The sequence below is a fragment of the Telopea speciosissima genome, chromosome 8 (assembly GCF_018873765.1).
Source record: "Telopea speciosissima isolate NSW1024214 ecotype Mountain lineage chromosome 8, Tspe_v1, whole genome shotgun sequence".
Taxonomy (NCBI): domain Eukaryota; kingdom Viridiplantae; phylum Streptophyta; class Magnoliopsida; order Proteales; family Proteaceae; genus Telopea; species Telopea speciosissima.
Genome location: NC_057923.1, coordinates 3,725,173 through 3,743,182, shown reverse-complemented (window position 1 = coordinate 3,743,182; position 18,010 = coordinate 3,725,173). Strand labels below are relative to the sequence as shown.

Genomic DNA, 18,010 nt, shown 5'->3' with positions numbered 1-18,010 from the left:
AGATAAACAAACAAAAATTCTAGGGTTTTATTTAATTGTAGTTCAAACTTATCGCTTATGAATAGTAAATGACCTAATAAAAAAATAAAAAAAAGATTGGGCGAGTTTCACATGACTTGGTAAAAAACATTGAAACAATAAAAACTTGGACTTGGTTTCATCATTTCTTAAACCTGGGCAAACTTTTGAATCTTGACCAGGTCGACTGAGACCTAGAATCCCCACTTCCACCCATTGGCCTATCTATTCTTGTGGAATTACATTTTTTCACACCATTTTTTCTTTCAAGAACCCTGACCACATGAGAAAACTCATGGAGGAGTATGAACCCCATATGTGAAGGCTGTACGATCTCATGAAAACACGTGCCCTTTTGTTTCCATAAATGCCTTTTCATGCTGCCATGAAGAGTGTTTAGAAAGATATTTGTGAAAGATAAAAAGACACATATTTCAAATTGTTACTCTACACATACGTGTTGGGTATAGGGAATGCCAGAGCAACTATTTAGTCCCTCCTTAACTGTTATTGAGTTGGAAACAGATTAAGCTCACTAAGTATTGAATAACTAATCTGATTTCATCCAAACAAAAGGAAAACTAATCAAAATGGGCAAGCGAAGATTGAGAAATGCTGAGGTAGCTCTTCCCGAATCTGTGGCTCATCATCACCACCACCACCAATATTCCTTCATGAAACTCAAGATCCAAGGGTGAACCAGAAGCTAGGAACAAATTAATTAATTAATCAACCTCATATAGCAAACAATTAATCCACAACCCATTAAACGTCAATATAATGTGTATATGATTTAACCAAACATCATCTACCATATACGGAGCTAGTCTACATGTCAAGCATTACACCATTAAATTAATTAACACCTTAATTTATCTGCATCTAAAAGTAATGCATTACTAATACCAATATCTGATAAAACACCACAAAGTTATAATAGCTTGAGAGGGAGAGGGAGAGGAGAGAACCAACCTAGCTAGAAATGGAGGGTGAGTGTGGGTGTGATTTCATGAATCATGAGAGAGGAGGGAGAAGGGGGAAGATGATGGTTATGTAGGGATCAAACTATCAAAAGATTGCTGATCTCTGAATCCTTCAAAGCTTTTGAATGAGATGAGGCCCAGCACAAATAATATAACAACAATAGCCAGGTAACCCATCATCATCACTACCATTCCTCTCTCTCCACCAACACCTCTCCAAAAATGTCTCTTATTCTCACCCATACTTATCACCATTTTGTCACTCTCCACCTTCAGTGAAGAAGATGAAGAAAGATGAAAAAACCCTCCAAGGGAAGAAGTAGCATGGCGGGCTCCATCATCCTCTTCAATATTATTATCATCATCATCATCATAAGGAGAAGAAGAAGAAGAAGAAGAGCAAGTGGACCTTACTTCTTCACTGCCTTGAATCAAAACAGAGGAACGGTCACTGCTATCCTCTCCCCATCTGATATTGATATCGAAATCCCCACTAGAACCGTCCAGGGTGTCGTCCAAGTCAAAGTCGAAGAGGCGTCTCCCTTTCAACTTACCACTCTCGATGGCCGCCCTCCTCTCCCTCAGTATCTCCTCCACCACTAAATCGTTGTTCCTCACCTTCCATACTCCACCACTGGACATGGGCGTAAGCGTTGGCGTGGGCCAATAATGTTGGACTTGGACTCGTCCCGGATTAGATTGGTTGAAGGAGTTCCATTCCTTCTCCAGATGCTTCAATTGCTGTTGCAGTTCGTATTCAATTTCTTCTTTTTCTTCTTCTGCTTCTTCTTCTTCTTGTGACGAACTCTCCATGGACTCCTCTCTTTTCTCTTCTTCTTCTTCTTCTTCTTGTGATGAACTCTCCATGGACTCGTCTCTTTCTCTTTACCTTCTTTTTCTTTCTATTCTCTGTTATATTTCATGAAGATAGAGCTTACCATGAGAGAGAATAAAGAGGAAACAGAACTACCCACGTCCATTCGCAGGGTCCTGGTCTTATCACTCCTGAGAATTCTCAATTTGAATAAATTTGAACTTATTAAAAGCGATTGATTTTGAAACGACTCTTTACGTCGTGGCCTCCTCGTGGATTGGTTGGTTAGTTGTTTTAAGCACTAATAACAAACTGAGGAGCCCCATTCCAATCAGAATCCACCAGATTCATTCTGAAATCTGAACCATTCATTCATTCTCTTCTCCCTATTTATCTGTCCCATCATCACAACTATTTACATACCCCTAAGAAATTATAGTGAAACCCATCAGCATGTCAGCATTCAGCAAGATCCATTCTTCCCCAACTCTCCTACGCTACAAAAGTAGAACCCTTTTTCTTTTACGGGTTCGAATTATCAGAATGATTATGTCTGGTGTCTCCCGCGCTTCACCCATCATTTTTTCTCCTTCTTTCCAACAATTTGTTTCCCACTGGACCCCCTGCAGCCATGGATGTCGTATTGGCTGACACATAATGGTCGATATAATTAAGAAGTGACTTTTTTTTTTTTTTTTTTTTTTTCTAATAAAAAAATGACTTTAAAAAAATAAAATAAAATCAATTGATACTACTGATTCATATTGACATCCTCGAGGATTTAATAGGAAAAGATGGAATTAGACGTGTCAATTCTAGGCCAGTACCAGATCCCGAATCCTCCAGAGTCCAAATATATTATTATGTAAGAAAAGCCAGTTTGTCAAGATCCATCAGTAAACTAAAACAGTGTTACTTTCAACGGTAACCTGTGTTATGTAGGCTTACTCAGTATTACCTGGCAGATGCAAATTATCACAGAGATGAACATTAGCTGCTATACTTCTCCAAGAACTTCCGTCTCACCCCAACAGGAAAGAGAAGAAATCATGCCTTTGCAGTCAACAAGCCGAATGCATAAAATAACATTGGTTTAAGAAATGTAAGGGCTGTGTTTGGTATGCACTCAGAATGCATTCTGGAGCGACAAAAATGTACCGAACAACATTTTTGTCGGAATGGACTTTTGGCACATTCCATGACGAGGCTCATTTTTTGACCCCATTCTAGGAATTCAGAACGAAAACATGTACCGAACGACATTTTTGTTGCTCTGGAATGCATTCCTAGAATTCATACCAAACATAGCGCAAGTCAGAATTTAACAGTCAAACCAACATATAAGTTGAGGAGTACATGAACATTCAAAATTAAACTCAAATAATACATCAGTTTTGCAAATGATGATCACTAGTTTTCCTGCACATTGGAAGTATGTCATGGTCAGTCAAATTCATGTTGGACACCCACGACGAAAATTATGAATGATGATAACATCACAAAAATTATAACCACGATATAAACAAACTTGAATATGAAAACTCCATCACATTACTTTTGAATACTCTATGAGACATCACTATGAAACTGTGGGGCGGCACATATATCAAATCAGTTGCACTACATCTACTGAGTAGAGAATTGCCAAATACAGACAAATCTATAATTTAAAAGTGGAATTCCTGCAGTTGAACTATCATATAAATGCTGAATCCCATCATAGTCTCTACATCAAAATAGCTCTAAGTTTCTCTGATCAAAGATGCTCAGCATCCAGTGGCTGGAGTCGATATGTCCTCTATTATTCCTTTGCCATCAATGGCATCAAAGAAGAAGAAATTCTTGAGAGGATCACCTTTACCTGATATTGCTTTAATGACCTCCTATTAAATTCACATGCACCAACATCAAATTGTAGCCAAAAAAAAAAAAGTTTGAACCTTTGGCAGCAGAACAACATGATTTGCAGTTGGTACCTGGCCAAGAATTCCCCCAATGATTGCACACACCGGAGGGTATTCACTTGTACCTGCCAGCAGCAATCTTTCTAGAAGACCATCTGGTATATGGGATTCATTCAATAACTGCCACATTTCGTAGAGGCTGTATGGTATTAGAATATGCATACATTTTATCGAAAGCAATCAAAATACAGCCAAAACACCCACCTGTGCCTTGCAGAGTTCGTTTCTCATCTTCAAAACACTAGGGAGATCTGAAACTGAGACTTCACCAGGATTACGACCCTCAGACTCTTCAAACCTTTCTATCACTATAAAAAAATATGAAAAGACATGGATAAGTTATTTCTTCGTAGAAATCAAAAAGTTATGTAAAAAAAAGCATCAAGATTGCAAGTTGCTATCATTTCAGACCTACCATAGCTTGCCAGGTTGACGGTGATGTAGTCCTAGGTAGGAGTAATCCCACTAGGAGCAAGGGTAACGGGGTCACACACAAAGGCTGGCCGATTGGGACAGCTTAGGCTAATTAAGGCAGAATTAGGCTTAGGACTAGGAGTTGGAGCTAGGGTTCTATGTAGTAATGATGTGCAGGTCAAAAGGAAGCTAATGATATAGGTTTTAACTAGGTTTAAATAGAAAATTAAAATTCTGAAATTCTAGGGTTAGGGTTTCGGGTTTTAGGTTTTAGGAAAAGATATCAATTTAGGGTTGGGAGGGGGAATTCTGGACAGGGGTTCTGGCCGAGTGATAAGGACAGTATGGGGAAGGTTCGAGTGTAATAGGGTTAGATTCTGTAGGCTGGTTAAGTCTAGGTAAGCTTTAGGGTTTTTGGTCTTAATGGTGATGGAGGGAATTAGGGTTTTTCAATGGACAGTTGAGGCTGCAACTGAGATCGAGTGTAGGGATGGATGCAAGGATGCTGAGATTAAAAATTGGATGGATTTTAATGGATGGTTAAGGCTGTAAGTGAACTAGGATTCAGAAAATTCAAATAAAATAGAAGGGGGGATGTTAGGGTAGGCTGTAGAGGATTAGGAGAAGAAGGGGATGAATAAACTGTAAAATACTTACTGGAATATGCAGGTTCTTCAATGGCAGCTTGGAGAAACTTGATTGAAGAAGAAGAAGGACCTCCCGATCTACAAGATGCAAGGAGTCGCCAGAGTCCACCAGCCCTCACCTTGATATTACTCATAAGGCCACCTTGATTCTACTCACAAGGCAATTCTCTGAGAAGAGAAGCAGCAGCAGCAAAAGCCAACAGCAGTCCACGATTTTTAAAACATAATAGGTGGGGGGTGCCTCTCCCACGATTCTTATTAAATAAGAGGCCAAAGGCCTTATTCCTAACTCTATTACAAATCAAATCTCTCACTTAAATCATGGAGAGGTGGATCAATTCAAAAACAACTTAAAAACTTAAAGAAAAAGATTTATCTACCCCTAATGATTTAAAAACAACTTAGCTACTTAAAATAAAAGAAAATTCCCTACTAGCCAATAGGATATAAGAACCTCTTAGCCAATAGGATCACTTCACTTAAATTAGACCAATTGAACCAATTGGATGCAACCAATTTAAACCGGTTCAATTAAAAACACAAAATAAAAACTAAGTATAGAAATAAACTAAACCAAGGCTCCTACTAAAACCCTAGGTTTAGGGTGACTTCTTCAATTCGAGGAGGCTAGGATCTGCATCAACTCTCCCCGACTTAGAAACATTCATCTCCGATGAATGGGTGAAATCCATGCAACACTCTGGCAACTTGGGGCTGAGTTTGTTGACATCATGAGTGGGAGTCCAAGTACTATGCTTGTCTGAAGAAATTCGTCCACGAACCTTGTGATGAGGAGGAGGAAGCAACATGTGGGCAGCAGCTTCAACACTTCCTTGGCAGAATTCTGTTGAGGTTAGAACAGTGGGAATATGGTCTTCAAGTTGTGGGGCCTTCTCTTCGAAGAACCAAGGGGCATCACAAAGTCAATGTGTTCAACCTCCATAGGGTCTTCAATATTGATAACCTTCTCATTCAGCCCCACTTCTTCAAGAACAGCAACTTGCTTGTCATTGTCTCCCTGTGAAATGTTCCCAATTACCTCGTCACAATCAACCACATCATCCATGAGAACTGGAGCAATCGTATGGACACCTCGAGCACCACCATCTATATCTTCAAGGTAACATTCTAAGTCTTCATCACTATCAGGGGGTAGTGCATATATATTTTGCTCATCGTGCCCTTCAGGGGTTTCCTCTGCCTTGGCAGCCACATGAACAGGTCTATGCTTTTGTGGGCAATCTTTGGCATAGTGCCCAAGCTCATTGCAGTGGAAACACTTGTGGGGTTCATTGCTGTCCATGGGAGCTTTACCTTTATGATCAGCACGTGGAGGGGTTGTAGGGCGGGAAGAACTACCAACAGAGTAGCCTGATCGAGTAGAACCAGCAGTAGAATTTCCAGCTCGATTGTGACCAGTGGTAGTAGAATTGAATGCTGACAAAGTTATGTTGGTACCTTCAATGGAGGAATCAAATCTTCTATTTCCAGCCAATAATTCTTCAGCCTTCAATGCCTTCTCGAAACAGTCCTTGATGTCCAGAACGTCAACAACTCCAATAGCTTTAATAATGTCTGATCTCAATCCCAACCGAAATCGAGACAGTATCTGAGCATTACTTTCCCCGGTGTCAGTACGAGAAGAAAGAGCATCGAACTGTTGCATGTACTCAGCGACAGTCATAGTCCCTTGCCGTAGGGAGTTAAGTTGATCTTGCATCTGGGCTCTGTAATGTTTGGGCAAGTATTTCTCTTTCAAATCATACTTCATATCCTCCCAGTTAGTAGGTGCATTACCTTCACGTTCCATATCTCTCTCTGTCTTTCGCCACCATTCTCGAGCAGGGCCAATCAGTTTGGTACGTGCCAATCTCATCTTTCGATCTTCAGGCAAGTCATACTAGTCAAACTAATCATCCAGGGCAGCAAGCCAGTCATAGAATACCTGTGGATCACCATGCCCATTATACTCCTTTAGCTCTAGTTTGACCTTCTGTGTATCGTACCTCCTATTAGTAGCTTCATCTCCAGTGAAGTAGGATCTCATGTATTCCTCAAAGTTAGGTCTTCGAGGTGCTTCTGCAGTTCTGTCCCTATCTTCTCTGTAGTCATCTCTATCAAGTCTACGTCGGTCTCTGTAATCCCTGTCGTGTCTGGAATGATCTCTGTGGTCCCTTTGACGTCTGGGATGATCTCTACGATATTCATCCCTTCCCAGAGTTCTGTGTACTTCAGAATGCACTTGGAATCTGTCCTCCTCTACATATAGAGGGTTGCTTACAAGAGGCACAGCTTGCCTTTCTTCCAATCGTGTCACTTTGTCATTAAGTTTCTGCAGCATATCCATGATTACTGTCATGGGATTAGGTGGGGGGGCAGATTGGTGTTTGGGGTTGGATTGCCATGGTCAGCCATGGCTCTGATACCAATTTGATGTAGTCCTAGGTAGGAGTAATCCCACTAGGAGCCAGGGTAACAGGGTCACACACAAAGGCTGGCCGATTGGGACAACTTAGGCTAATTAGGGCAGAATTAGGCTTAGGACTAGGAGTTGGAGCTAGGGTATTATTTAGTAATTGATGTGCAGGTCAAAAGGAAGCTAATGATATAGGTTTTAACTAGGTTTAAATAGAAAATTAAAATTCTGAAATTCTAGGGTTAGGGTTTTGGGATTTAGGTTTTAGGAAAAGATATCAATTTAGGGTTGGGAGGGGGAATTCTGGACAGGGGTTCTGGCCGAGTGATAAGGGCAGTATGGGGAAGGTTCGAGTGTAATAGGGTTAGATTCTGTAGGCTGGTTAGGTCTAGGTAAGCTTTTGGGTTTTAGGTTTTAATGGTGATGGAGGGAATTAGGGTTTTTCAATGGACAGTTGAGGCTGCAACTGAGATCGAGTGTAGGGATGGATGCAAGGATGCTGTGATTAAAAATTGGATGGATTTTAATGGATGGTTAAGGCTGTAAGTGAACTAGGGTTAAGAAAATTCAAATAAAATAGAAGGGGGGACGTTAGGGTAGGCTGTAGAAGATTAGGAGAAGAAGGGGATGAATAAACTGTAAAATACTTACTGGAATATGCAAGTTCTTCAATAGCAGCTTGGAGAAACTTGATTGAAGAAAAAGAAGGACCTCCCAATCTACAAGATGCAAGGAGTCACCGGAGTCCACCAGCCCTCACCTTGATATTACTCACAAGGCCACCTTGATACTACTCACAAGGCAATTCTCTGAGAAGAGAAGCAGCAGCAGCAAAAGCCAACAGCAGTCCACGATTTTTAAAACATAATAGGTGGGGGGAGCCTCTTCCACGATTCTTATTAAATAAGAGGCCAAAGGCCTTATTCCTAACTCTATTACAAATCAAATCTCTCACTTAAATCGTGGAGAGGTGGACCAATTTAAAAACAACTTAAAAACTTAAAGAAAAAGACTTATCTACCCCTAATGACTTAAAAACAACTTAACTACTTAAAATAAAAGAAGATTCCCTACTAGCCAATAGGATATAAGACCCTCTTAGCCAATAGGATCACTTCACTTAAATTAGACCAATTGAACCAATTGGACGCAACCAATTTAAACCGGTTCAATTAAAAACACAAAATAAAAACTAAGTATAGAAATAAACTAAACTAAGGCTCCTACTAAAACCCTAGGTTTAGGGTGGCTTTTTCAATTCGAGGAGGCTAGGATCTGCATCAGACGGCTCTGGAGTCTTAAATCAATTTGGATGTAGACAGGTAGCAAAATAGGTGCAATGCATCTACTGCCACCTGCTAAAAGACACAAATTTGACCTGTTGACTGATTCAAGAGGATTTCTATCTTATTCAAATTCTGGTGACCTCCTAAATTAGTCATCAGAAAAGCATTTAGATTTGTGGCATGGACAGCTGCACATGCAAGAATGGAGACAGCATTTTTCTCGGGAGAAGGGGGAACCATCAAAAGCAAGGATTACATTGGATTAGGCACTAGTCAGAATTTACAAATGCCAAATTCAACTCTGTTAACTAGTAAACAACAACCAACCTTAATTACTAGGAGGGAAAAAGCAGTGATCATCCCAAAATATCCTACCCTCAGAATCATTCAAGTTTCTTACTGAGCTTATGAGGTAATATGGTGGAATCCTATAGGGTGAAAAGAGAGGGATGTGTCTCTGGACACTAGGGCTCAGGGTAAGCCAGCAACAAACCTATCCAACATAAATTCTCATTGAAATGCTATATCAAATAGCGAAGTACAATAGCTTAATCTCCCCCCTACCCCAAAAAAAAAAAAAAAAAAAAAAAGAGGCAAAGATTCCTTCACTTTAGGCTATTTTGTGAACAACAAAATTAGTTAAGATAAAACAATAATAAGTAAAAAAGTTTACTAAACGATAGGCCATCATTGAGGTTGACTAAGATCAGATTGTAGTTCAAGTGAGAAATTTAGACGAGGCAATATGTATGGATGTAAAGTATGTATGGATAAAATGGGAGGGGCATTTGCCCTCATCAGTCCGCCATGAATAGAAAATCAAATATACATTCAAAGGGAACAGTTGATAGGGGGTGATTCCCCCCCCCCTCTCTCTCTCTCTCGCGTTTTATGACCAAATTCCATCATGAAAGTTGAAGAATTTCCACCTTTTCTTTTAGGGCATACACCCTTCCCCTGGGGGCCAGGTGGAAAAGGAAGGGGGAAATAAAGAAAAGCATGGTTTCATCCCTCATGCCTTCTTGTTTCGGTTAGAATTTTGGTCTTCGGCAGTTTGGGTTCATACACTAAGTTATACCAAAGAAGGAAATATGATGTTTAGTTGCATCCCAAATTCTGGAGTTCAACACAGGGAGAAAGATGGAATCACGTGGATCAGACGAAGTCACGAGAGTTGATGAGGGAACTAAGAAGTTAATAAACAAACTCACTCCATATTTGGTACAGAGAGACTCCACTACCCATGTTCAGAGCATCGGAATTGAGAAGTAAGCAAATAATCACGAACCTCTCATGGCATAGTAAAGCTTCGTCACTTTCTTGGGGAGTGATCTCCAAGGTGCTGTAACTGCTTCCTGCCATTAGATAAACGTAGGAGTTGAATACAATTCATCAGCAACCAAAACATCATAGGACAAAACTCTACTAAATTTGAATCTAAGTAGTGGCATTCTAGACATTCATGGAATATAGCTCAATGGCAAACATTACAGCTACATACATGTCACAAGTAGGTTAGGCAATTAACCAAAATTGTTCCACGTTGGTAATCTTGTCAATGTTCAGTTATGTTCTTTGGGAAAGTAGGGAGAAACCAAAATGAGTGGCTAAAGAGAATGCAAAGAAAGTCAAGGCCCTCACTTATGTTTCTCAAATTTGTGTATTCCTTGTATGTGAGAATAGTAACCCACGTAAGGGAAATTCTATCACTATAAAAATGCAGAGCAAAAAGTCTATCCACAGCCATGGAGAGAGGTAGACCACTAGTCCACAGCTCACATGTCAAGTTTCAACCCCGATGGAATTTTGACACAAAAGGCATGATTAGATGGGACAGATAGACCACTAGGTCCCCGGTTCACATGTCAAGTTTCAACCCAGATGGAATTTGTCCAGTGGAAAAACAGGGCTTTGCAATTTCTAGGAAATGGGAGAGTGCACAGTACTGGTTAGAGTATGGTACATGTGCAGGCACATAGATGGGGATTCAGGCCAATAGCATAGGATGAGCTTTGCTGAAAATAATTGTGATAAATTTATACAAATGGATCCAGGACAACAAATATAGATTTAAACAGACTTGAATGGCAAAAAGGGATCCATGTAGCCAACCCATTTAGTAGGGAAAAAGGCTTCACTGAGCTGATTTGATGGTGATTAAAAACTGCTAAATGGAAATGCTTAATAAAAAAAACAAAAAAAACATTCAAATGAAATATGAACATCTGATTGTGTACCTCTAAACTCGGATATTGTAATTGACATTCAATGGTATCATCAGGCTTCTTCTGCAAAAAGAAGCATAGTAGCATTAGTTATTTTATGTCTGTTTATGTCAACAATGTGTGACAGAAGGAATGAACCAAAAAAGCTGAAAATCCAGCTTATCTGAAGGAGTCATAACTGAATTCATACAAACCACAAGTATTTTAGCATACAATAAACAAACAAATACGAGCAAACATTTGATAAGCTATCAGATCTGCAAGCATTCACTGCACAGTGATTGGTACAGATCAATTGATTCCAAAATTCATTTTGAATAATGGTTGTCTTTGGTCAGCTTGTCTAGCTAAATGTATAAGTCTAAGCTTATGTGCCTTTCTGGTTCCTGGTTAGCTAAAATATCTGAAAGCTGATTTGGGTCTCGTCCTTCAAAGTGGTTATGACAGAATGATTGCGGAAGGAAACTTCAGAGTCCAGAACGTCATTGCTCTGATCACTAACACTTCATAGGAGCCATTTGAGGTGTAAAGATCCTTAATAAATTCATCCGGCACCTTACATGGACGGATTGCTCATTCCAATGGAATCCAAGGGCTGTTTATGAGTTGGTAGATTATTTTGCCAAACGGTGTGCAGTAAACCCTAAACATTGTCTTCAGAGTAGTTCACCGTCATACGGTGTAGTATTTGATGTCCAGCTGCTTATTGTAGTTTTTTTTAGGGTAATTTACACATACCACCCCTGAGGTTTGATGAAAGGATAATTTTACCCCAGTTTTGAAAAATTCTGCGTACCCCCTCGAGGTTTGCAAACAGTAACAAATAAGCCCATTCCGTCAGTTCATGACTAACAGTGTTAAAAATAAGAGGTGAACTGATGGAATTGCCCTTGCAAAAAAAGAAAAAAAAACCTGCAACTCATCTTCCCCAAACCAGTTCAAATCCTATCATTAGGCACAAAAGTCTCCTCCCCCTTGCAAAAATCAGTAGCGCAAATATAGGTGTAGCTTACCACTAGTTTTGCTTCCTCATGAAACTCATGGCAAAAAGAGCCAGAAGTTTCAGAAAACAACAAAATGAGGAAAAAACAAACACTTACGCTTTCGTAGCAGCATAAACAGCATAAAGAGGATCGGAAGGTATAATAACGGCTGCCCCCGAACCGATATTGACGATTGCGCCTTTCTTCCTCTTAAGCATACCGGGGAGCAGTGCCTGCATAACCTTGGTGGTGCCTTCAATGTTGATATGAACCAGATTCTTCATCAGCTCTTCATCCACTTCCTGAAAGAACCTCACGTAGGGATAGGAAACACCGACGTTGTTAATGAGAACGCCAACATCCAGACCTTCAATGGCTTCCTCAATCCGACGTATCCCCTCGGAAAGGTCACCGGAGAAATCAACCACCACATTCTTGATCTGGGTTTTCCCAAACTTCGCCTTGATGGCATCCGAAACGTTCTTCAACTTATCAGGATTGCGACCCACCAGAACCAAGTTGAGTCCCTTCCGTGCCAATTGGAAGGCGAAACCCTTCCCAATGCCGTCAGTGGGTGCCGTCACGAGAGCCCACGACCCATATTTCTTGAGATTCTTACCAGGTATGAGAAAAGAAACGTAAACCCAACGAAGAAGCATCAAGGTGAATTTTGACAAACAGAAGAGACCCAGAAAAGATAAGAAACGAACCCAAATGGGTTGAGCTTTGAAATGCTGCACAATGAACCAGAATTCCATCTATAAAGACTATAGAGTGATCTGCAATTGAGGAATAAATAAAAAGAAAAGAAGGGCCTATAAAGAATCCAATCGGGGTTTCTTCGAAGTAGCTATGATTTGTTGAGGTTAGCAAAGATTTGAAAGGAAGCGGAGACTGATAACAAAACAGAAAATCTGAAAGTAGGAAGAGGAGAGACGATGAGTTATGGATCGGTAGGTATCCCCATCGATTTAACTGTGTGCACTTCCAAGAGTGCACGAATTACCCAATAGAGATTTCATCCCACAGTTATCGGTATAAGCTCGTCTTCCAATAATGAAACTTGGAGGAAAGAGATGTTATCGTTCTGGATTTTAGAAAGACAGCAGGTTTGCCAACTCTTGGAAGATTTTGGCAGGTGCGCAAAAGGGTTTTGATTTGGGATTTTTACCCAATTTGAAACCCTAAATTCCTTAAGGGTTGAAAGGGTTTTGAAACCTGCAACTCATCTTCCCCAATCGATTTGGGGGAGATGAGTTGCAGGTTTTTTTTTTTTCTTCTTTTTTTGCAAGGGCAATTCCATCAGTTCACCTCTTATTTTTAACACTGTTAGTCATGAACTGACGGAATGGGCTTATTTGTTACTGTTTGCAAACCTCAGGGGGCTACACAGAATTTTTCAAAATTGGGGGGTAAAATTATCCTTTCATCAAACCTCAGGGGTGGTATGTGTAAATTACCCTTTTTATTATAAAATTCCTCTTATAAAAAAATACACTGTTTTAAAGCAAGACATTTTATGTACCACACTAATTCAAGACAAGAAACAAAAAAAAAAAAACAATTCAAAACCAGAAGGATTATCATAAACATAATATTATCCAAAACAATAGCGAACAAATTTTAAAGTTTCAGCAAAATGCTAAAGCTGTTAACAGTTCCTTTTTTCTGCTGAATCTACATTTGTTAGCGAAGGTAAAATGCAACTGTCCCCTAATCTATACTAAAAGTCACAACTAAGGGAGCATAAACCATAAGAACAAAAACAAAAAACACATAGCTAAAAACTAAAAACAGAAACAAAAATGAAGAGGAGCACCTGCTTATGGTCATATTTCTGCAAATCAACAAATATTTCACCACATGCATCTCTACAATCAACAGTATAAAAAGCAATCCGCTTAGGTCTCCTCCGACATTTTTCATTGATTGTCTTCTGAAATGGAATCATATAGTAAGAGAGAGTAAGTGACATTTGAAAGTTGTTCATAAGAAATGCAAAAGATAAATAAATAAACAAAATATTATCATCAAGTACTGCAGATGCTGGCTGTGAAATTTATACTAATAAAGAAGAACGTAGATTTTACTTTGGTTGTAAAGGAAGAACAACTGACAACTACAGCATCGAACTTGTCATAGAAATCTTCATCAAAGCTCAACAAATCACCTGTGAGAATAGAAGTTGGAATTTATTGCATACCAAATATACAATTTAACGGCCTGAAAATGGCATTCCATATCCAACAAATTTGAACATATTATCTAAGCACCAGAAGGAAGAAGCAATAGAGAAGGAGAAAATAAGAGAGAGAATGGGGGGAAGTTGGGGATTATTCGAAAACCTCAGTATACCTATTAATATAAAAATTCAATATTCATCAATTATAGGACTCACCATAACAATGTAAAAAGATTCCAAGAAGTCATGCAGTTAATTTACAGCCTATTCAAACTACCTAAGGTTCAAGAGATCATCAATACAACAAAAAAGATTAGTCCAGGATTGTTGAGCCTTAGATAAGACAACTAGGCCTGAACGGTTGATCACTAGGCCTGGATGGCCTGTATATCTCTAGGCACAGAGGTTTCCTTTGAAAATCATTGACTCGTCAATAAAACGTCCCAAAATCTAAATATTTGGATAATTTTGATCAGACGGTTTGACTGCCAACCTTGGGTTAGTTAGCCAGAATGCCATGTAAAAAATTATTTTATAGAAACATAATCATGACAATATTTGAAATCAAGACCTTCACCACTTTAACCTAGTCCCTTGATCACTATAAACAGGAATATTTCTTGTGCTAAAATGTTGGACTTGAGCATACCCTTTTTCAACTAATATAACAATAAAAATATGTAGGACTTGATTGTCATATTGTTAGACTGCCATGTCAACCAACAGCCAGGACGGAAGCTAGAACAGTCCGACATCAGATCCATTTAGAAACATTTTATACAAGCTTCTTGGTTTTATTCAAGAATGGAAGATTACAGTGTATAATCTCATAGTTGGGTTTGACTGATCAAAAATTAAAAATAAAATCACATAAGGTATGGTAGATACTCACCTTTCTCTACAGAAACATGGACCATTGGATTGAAATCTCTCAAGGAATCACGGCAAAGTTCAGCAAGAGAATGCCCACTGTACATATTATCATCAGGAGGAATTAAGAAGTTTGCAGAAAGGGCATCTTCTGTGACCAGCCTGTTATCCATCAGGGTCAAACTACCAATTCCAGCAAGAACAATGTTCTTGCAAAACTGCGGCAATGATAAATAGCTCAATGAGTATTGTCTAAAATACACCATTTCTCAGACAAAATAACATAAAAAACTATCATACATTTTAAGTATAGAAATAAGAACCAGTGCATGAACAACACAACAACCATATCACATCTCTCATTTGTGTTTCACATGCTGTTTCATTTTGTCGACAAACCACGCCAGTACACAGGAGGGTATTTGATTAAACTAGGCTCTGGAATTTGATACATGGCTAATCCAAACCATTTACTACCAATAACCTACCCTACGGTCAAAATTGCCACAGCATCATCCCACGGGGCAGCAAAGCGGCCACTCAAATGAGTTTTTTCCAACATGAAGAAAAATGGAATTAAGCAATTATGAGGTTTTTCTTTTCATTCATTACAAGACTGGTCAAATTCCTTACACGAAATGCTGCAAGAGCGACCAACCTATCACAGCTCTGTAAACCGATTTGTGGACAGGCATATTGCGCTCGTGTAGAGAGCATCAGGAATCAGGACTTAACGATTCATCAAATAGCCCTATTATTCCTAAACCATCCTGAGTGGAATATCTTCTATACCACCATTCATGTGTATCTAGCTCCATGGATTATGGTCAAGCTTCCAATTGTGTGTAATTGGAGCTGAATGGTTTAAAATTGAACAACTAGCTTTGAAGCTCATAAAAATATATGCAATTTCAGTTTCTTGATAAATATAGTATACCATCCTATGCTCCCACATTCGCTTACGCTTCATAGTTGAATTTGAACTATACTCCAAAAATCCAAATAACAACAACAACAATATGAATATGACATCCAGAAAAAGGGGTTCAGCAGCTTATATAAATATATGCAATTTCAGTTTCTTGATAAGTTTTCATTCGCTTACGCTTCATATTTGAATTTGAACTCCACTCCAAAAAATTAAAGAAACAACAGCAGCAACAGTATGAATATGACATCCAGAAATCGGAGAACTACCTCAACAACTGACCCTTTCATTCCGCTAACCAAAATACGAGATTTGCTCAACCTGTCAGTGGACATCGATGACATTCAGAACAGACAAAGGGGTCGATTTTAAATCTACCAACCTTGATAAGCACAGAATTTAATAAACCAATAAAATAACAATAGAAAGGGAGAGAGCCAGGAGGGGGATACAGCCGACAGACCTTCTCTGCGCATCGACACCCCATACACGAATCTGGCGATCATACAAAGCAGTCTCTTGCTCCGTCAACTCCTCCCCGTCCATTATCAGCCGCAACCTGGTTGTACCCTCAGGACACGAATACAGTCACACTGGAAGTTGTTGTGCCGGAGAGGTAGGAAAGGAAACCGTTGAAACAAAAAAAAAAAACCTAATGTAGACGATGAATACTGAAAAATGAAAACCCTAAGACACACTACGATTACAGATTTCTTGAGCAGAAGTGCATTCGACCTTCCAATGTTGGTAGTTTGATTGTTGCAACCAAAGCCAAGGGAGCTTTTGCTGAGAAATTGGAGATTGGCTCTTTCAGTAAAGACCGTGCAGTGGTGCAGCACGACACTTTTACTCCAAATTAAAGATCACAACTTCACAACTCGCATTTAATTCGGAGTAAAATAAACGGTTGTGAGTTGTTACTCTTTAAAAGTGAAAGTTCCGTGAATCATAAGCTGACCAAAAGGATCGAAGGTTCAAAATCAAGGGTTGTTAGTCCAGAACCAAAACTGAACCGAATGAAATTTTACTTTTTAAAATCGAATCAAATCTTTTCGATTCAGTTTAGTTCAATTCGTTTTAAATTGTTCGTTTCGGTCTTTGACTCCAGTTCTAAATACACTCTTAGCTGACTTTTACACAATGCAAGTGTGTTCATTCCTGTACAGTCCAAATCCTCCATTTTATTAAGGGAACTTCTTATTATAACCAAATTGGTTTATTCGCTTAGATGTAACGTCCCCTAGCTTTCAAATGTTGCTGAAATTTTGGAGAGATATAGTCCTAATTTCTTAAAGCTCTATTTTGTCACTAAACAAACTCCTTTTGAGCTGAGATTGGATATGTCAATATCAGGACATTGAGGTTTATCTATCCACTAAATTTAGGTCACCATTAAATGAACACATGACAGTTATTTGTGCCACCCAAAAATGCCTTCTTATGCAACTGTGTAAGTTCCACAGTTCGTTTACAGAATGGGTTTGATGCACTTTTCTGATTACCTTGGAATGTTCCCCATACTAGGATGAAGACCAAATCAATCTCAAAACAAACAGTAAAAACCCTCAAAAGAAGCAAACTCAAAGAAATCAGCAAACCCACATCTGTTAATTCTTTTGTTACAAACCCAACCCGTTACTTGAGGAAAAATTTTGCTGCTACACTTCTAGCAGGAATGTTCCAGCTACAAGGTTAGCAGCCAAGGAAATAGAATAATTGTTCACCCAAAAAAAAAGAGAAATAAAATAATTCACTTCTCCTTTGGTTCATAAATACCCTCCTAGGTTTTAGTATTTTCTAAAATATACCTCTTAAGATCCCATTTCCTTGGTTGTCAGCCTTATAGCAGGAACATTCCCGCTACTAGTGTAGTAGCAAAATTTTGTCCGTTAGTTGGTCCCCCGTCAAGTGATGATGTCAGGGATCACTTCAACTCTTGCACTGCCCTCTCTTGCTCTAGAGATTCCAGGATTTGGATCGTCTACGGAGCATCTGCCCGTCTTGCCTGTGCTGCGTAGACATAGGGCCGCACGCAAAGACTGCTTTACCCTTGCCCTAGTGGGGGTAAGGCAGTCTTTGCGTGGCACTGTGTCTGCGCAACACAGGCAGGACGGGCAGCTGCGCCGTAGACGATCTGGATCCAGAGATTCCATTTCTGATTTCATGAAAATTCTAAGAATCGAGTAGACAATGGGGTGAAGAATCAAGAATGACCACAATTTAAGAGCTCCCGGCAATCAAGGATACTTGATCCATGGGCTACTCGTGAGGCCACCAAGA

The 18,010-nt window shown here is 39.4% G+C and overlaps 2 protein-coding genes across 2 annotated transcripts in view; both read right to left on the bottom strand.

Annotated features, from left to right (window-relative positions):
• The window catches only part of LOC122671539 (very-long-chain 3-oxoacyl-CoA reductase 1-like), a 36,350-nt gene that overhangs the window by 11,203 nt on the left and 7,137 nt on the right, over positions 1–18,010 (bottom strand). The window contains exon 2 of the mRNA XM_043868818.1: positions 11,862–12,517. Coding sequence (XP_043724753.1) covers positions 11,864–12,508 — 645 coding nt within the window. The 5' untranslated portion in view covers positions 12,509–12,517 and the 3' untranslated portion in view covers positions 11,862–11,863. The remainder of the gene's footprint in view (positions 1–11,861; positions 12,518–18,010) is intronic.
• Positions 867–16,459, bottom strand: LOC122671538 (SUMO-activating enzyme subunit 1B-1-like). Its single transcript, XM_043868817.1, has 13 exons — positions 16,375–16,459; positions 16,194–16,339; positions 16,000–16,051; positions 14,825–15,020; positions 13,841–13,920; positions 13,570–13,686; positions 10,780–10,830; positions 9,831–9,897; positions 3,984–4,087; positions 3,792–3,899; positions 3,582–3,698; positions 1,416–1,421; positions 867–884 (listed from the first exon to the last, which is right to left on the bottom strand). Exons 2-11 carry the CDS (start codon positions 16,274–16,276, stop codon positions 3,582–3,584), a joined length of 975 nt encoding a protein of 324 aa, XP_043724752.1. The 5' UTR covers positions 16,277–16,339; positions 16,375–16,459; the 3' UTR covers positions 867–884; positions 1,416–1,421.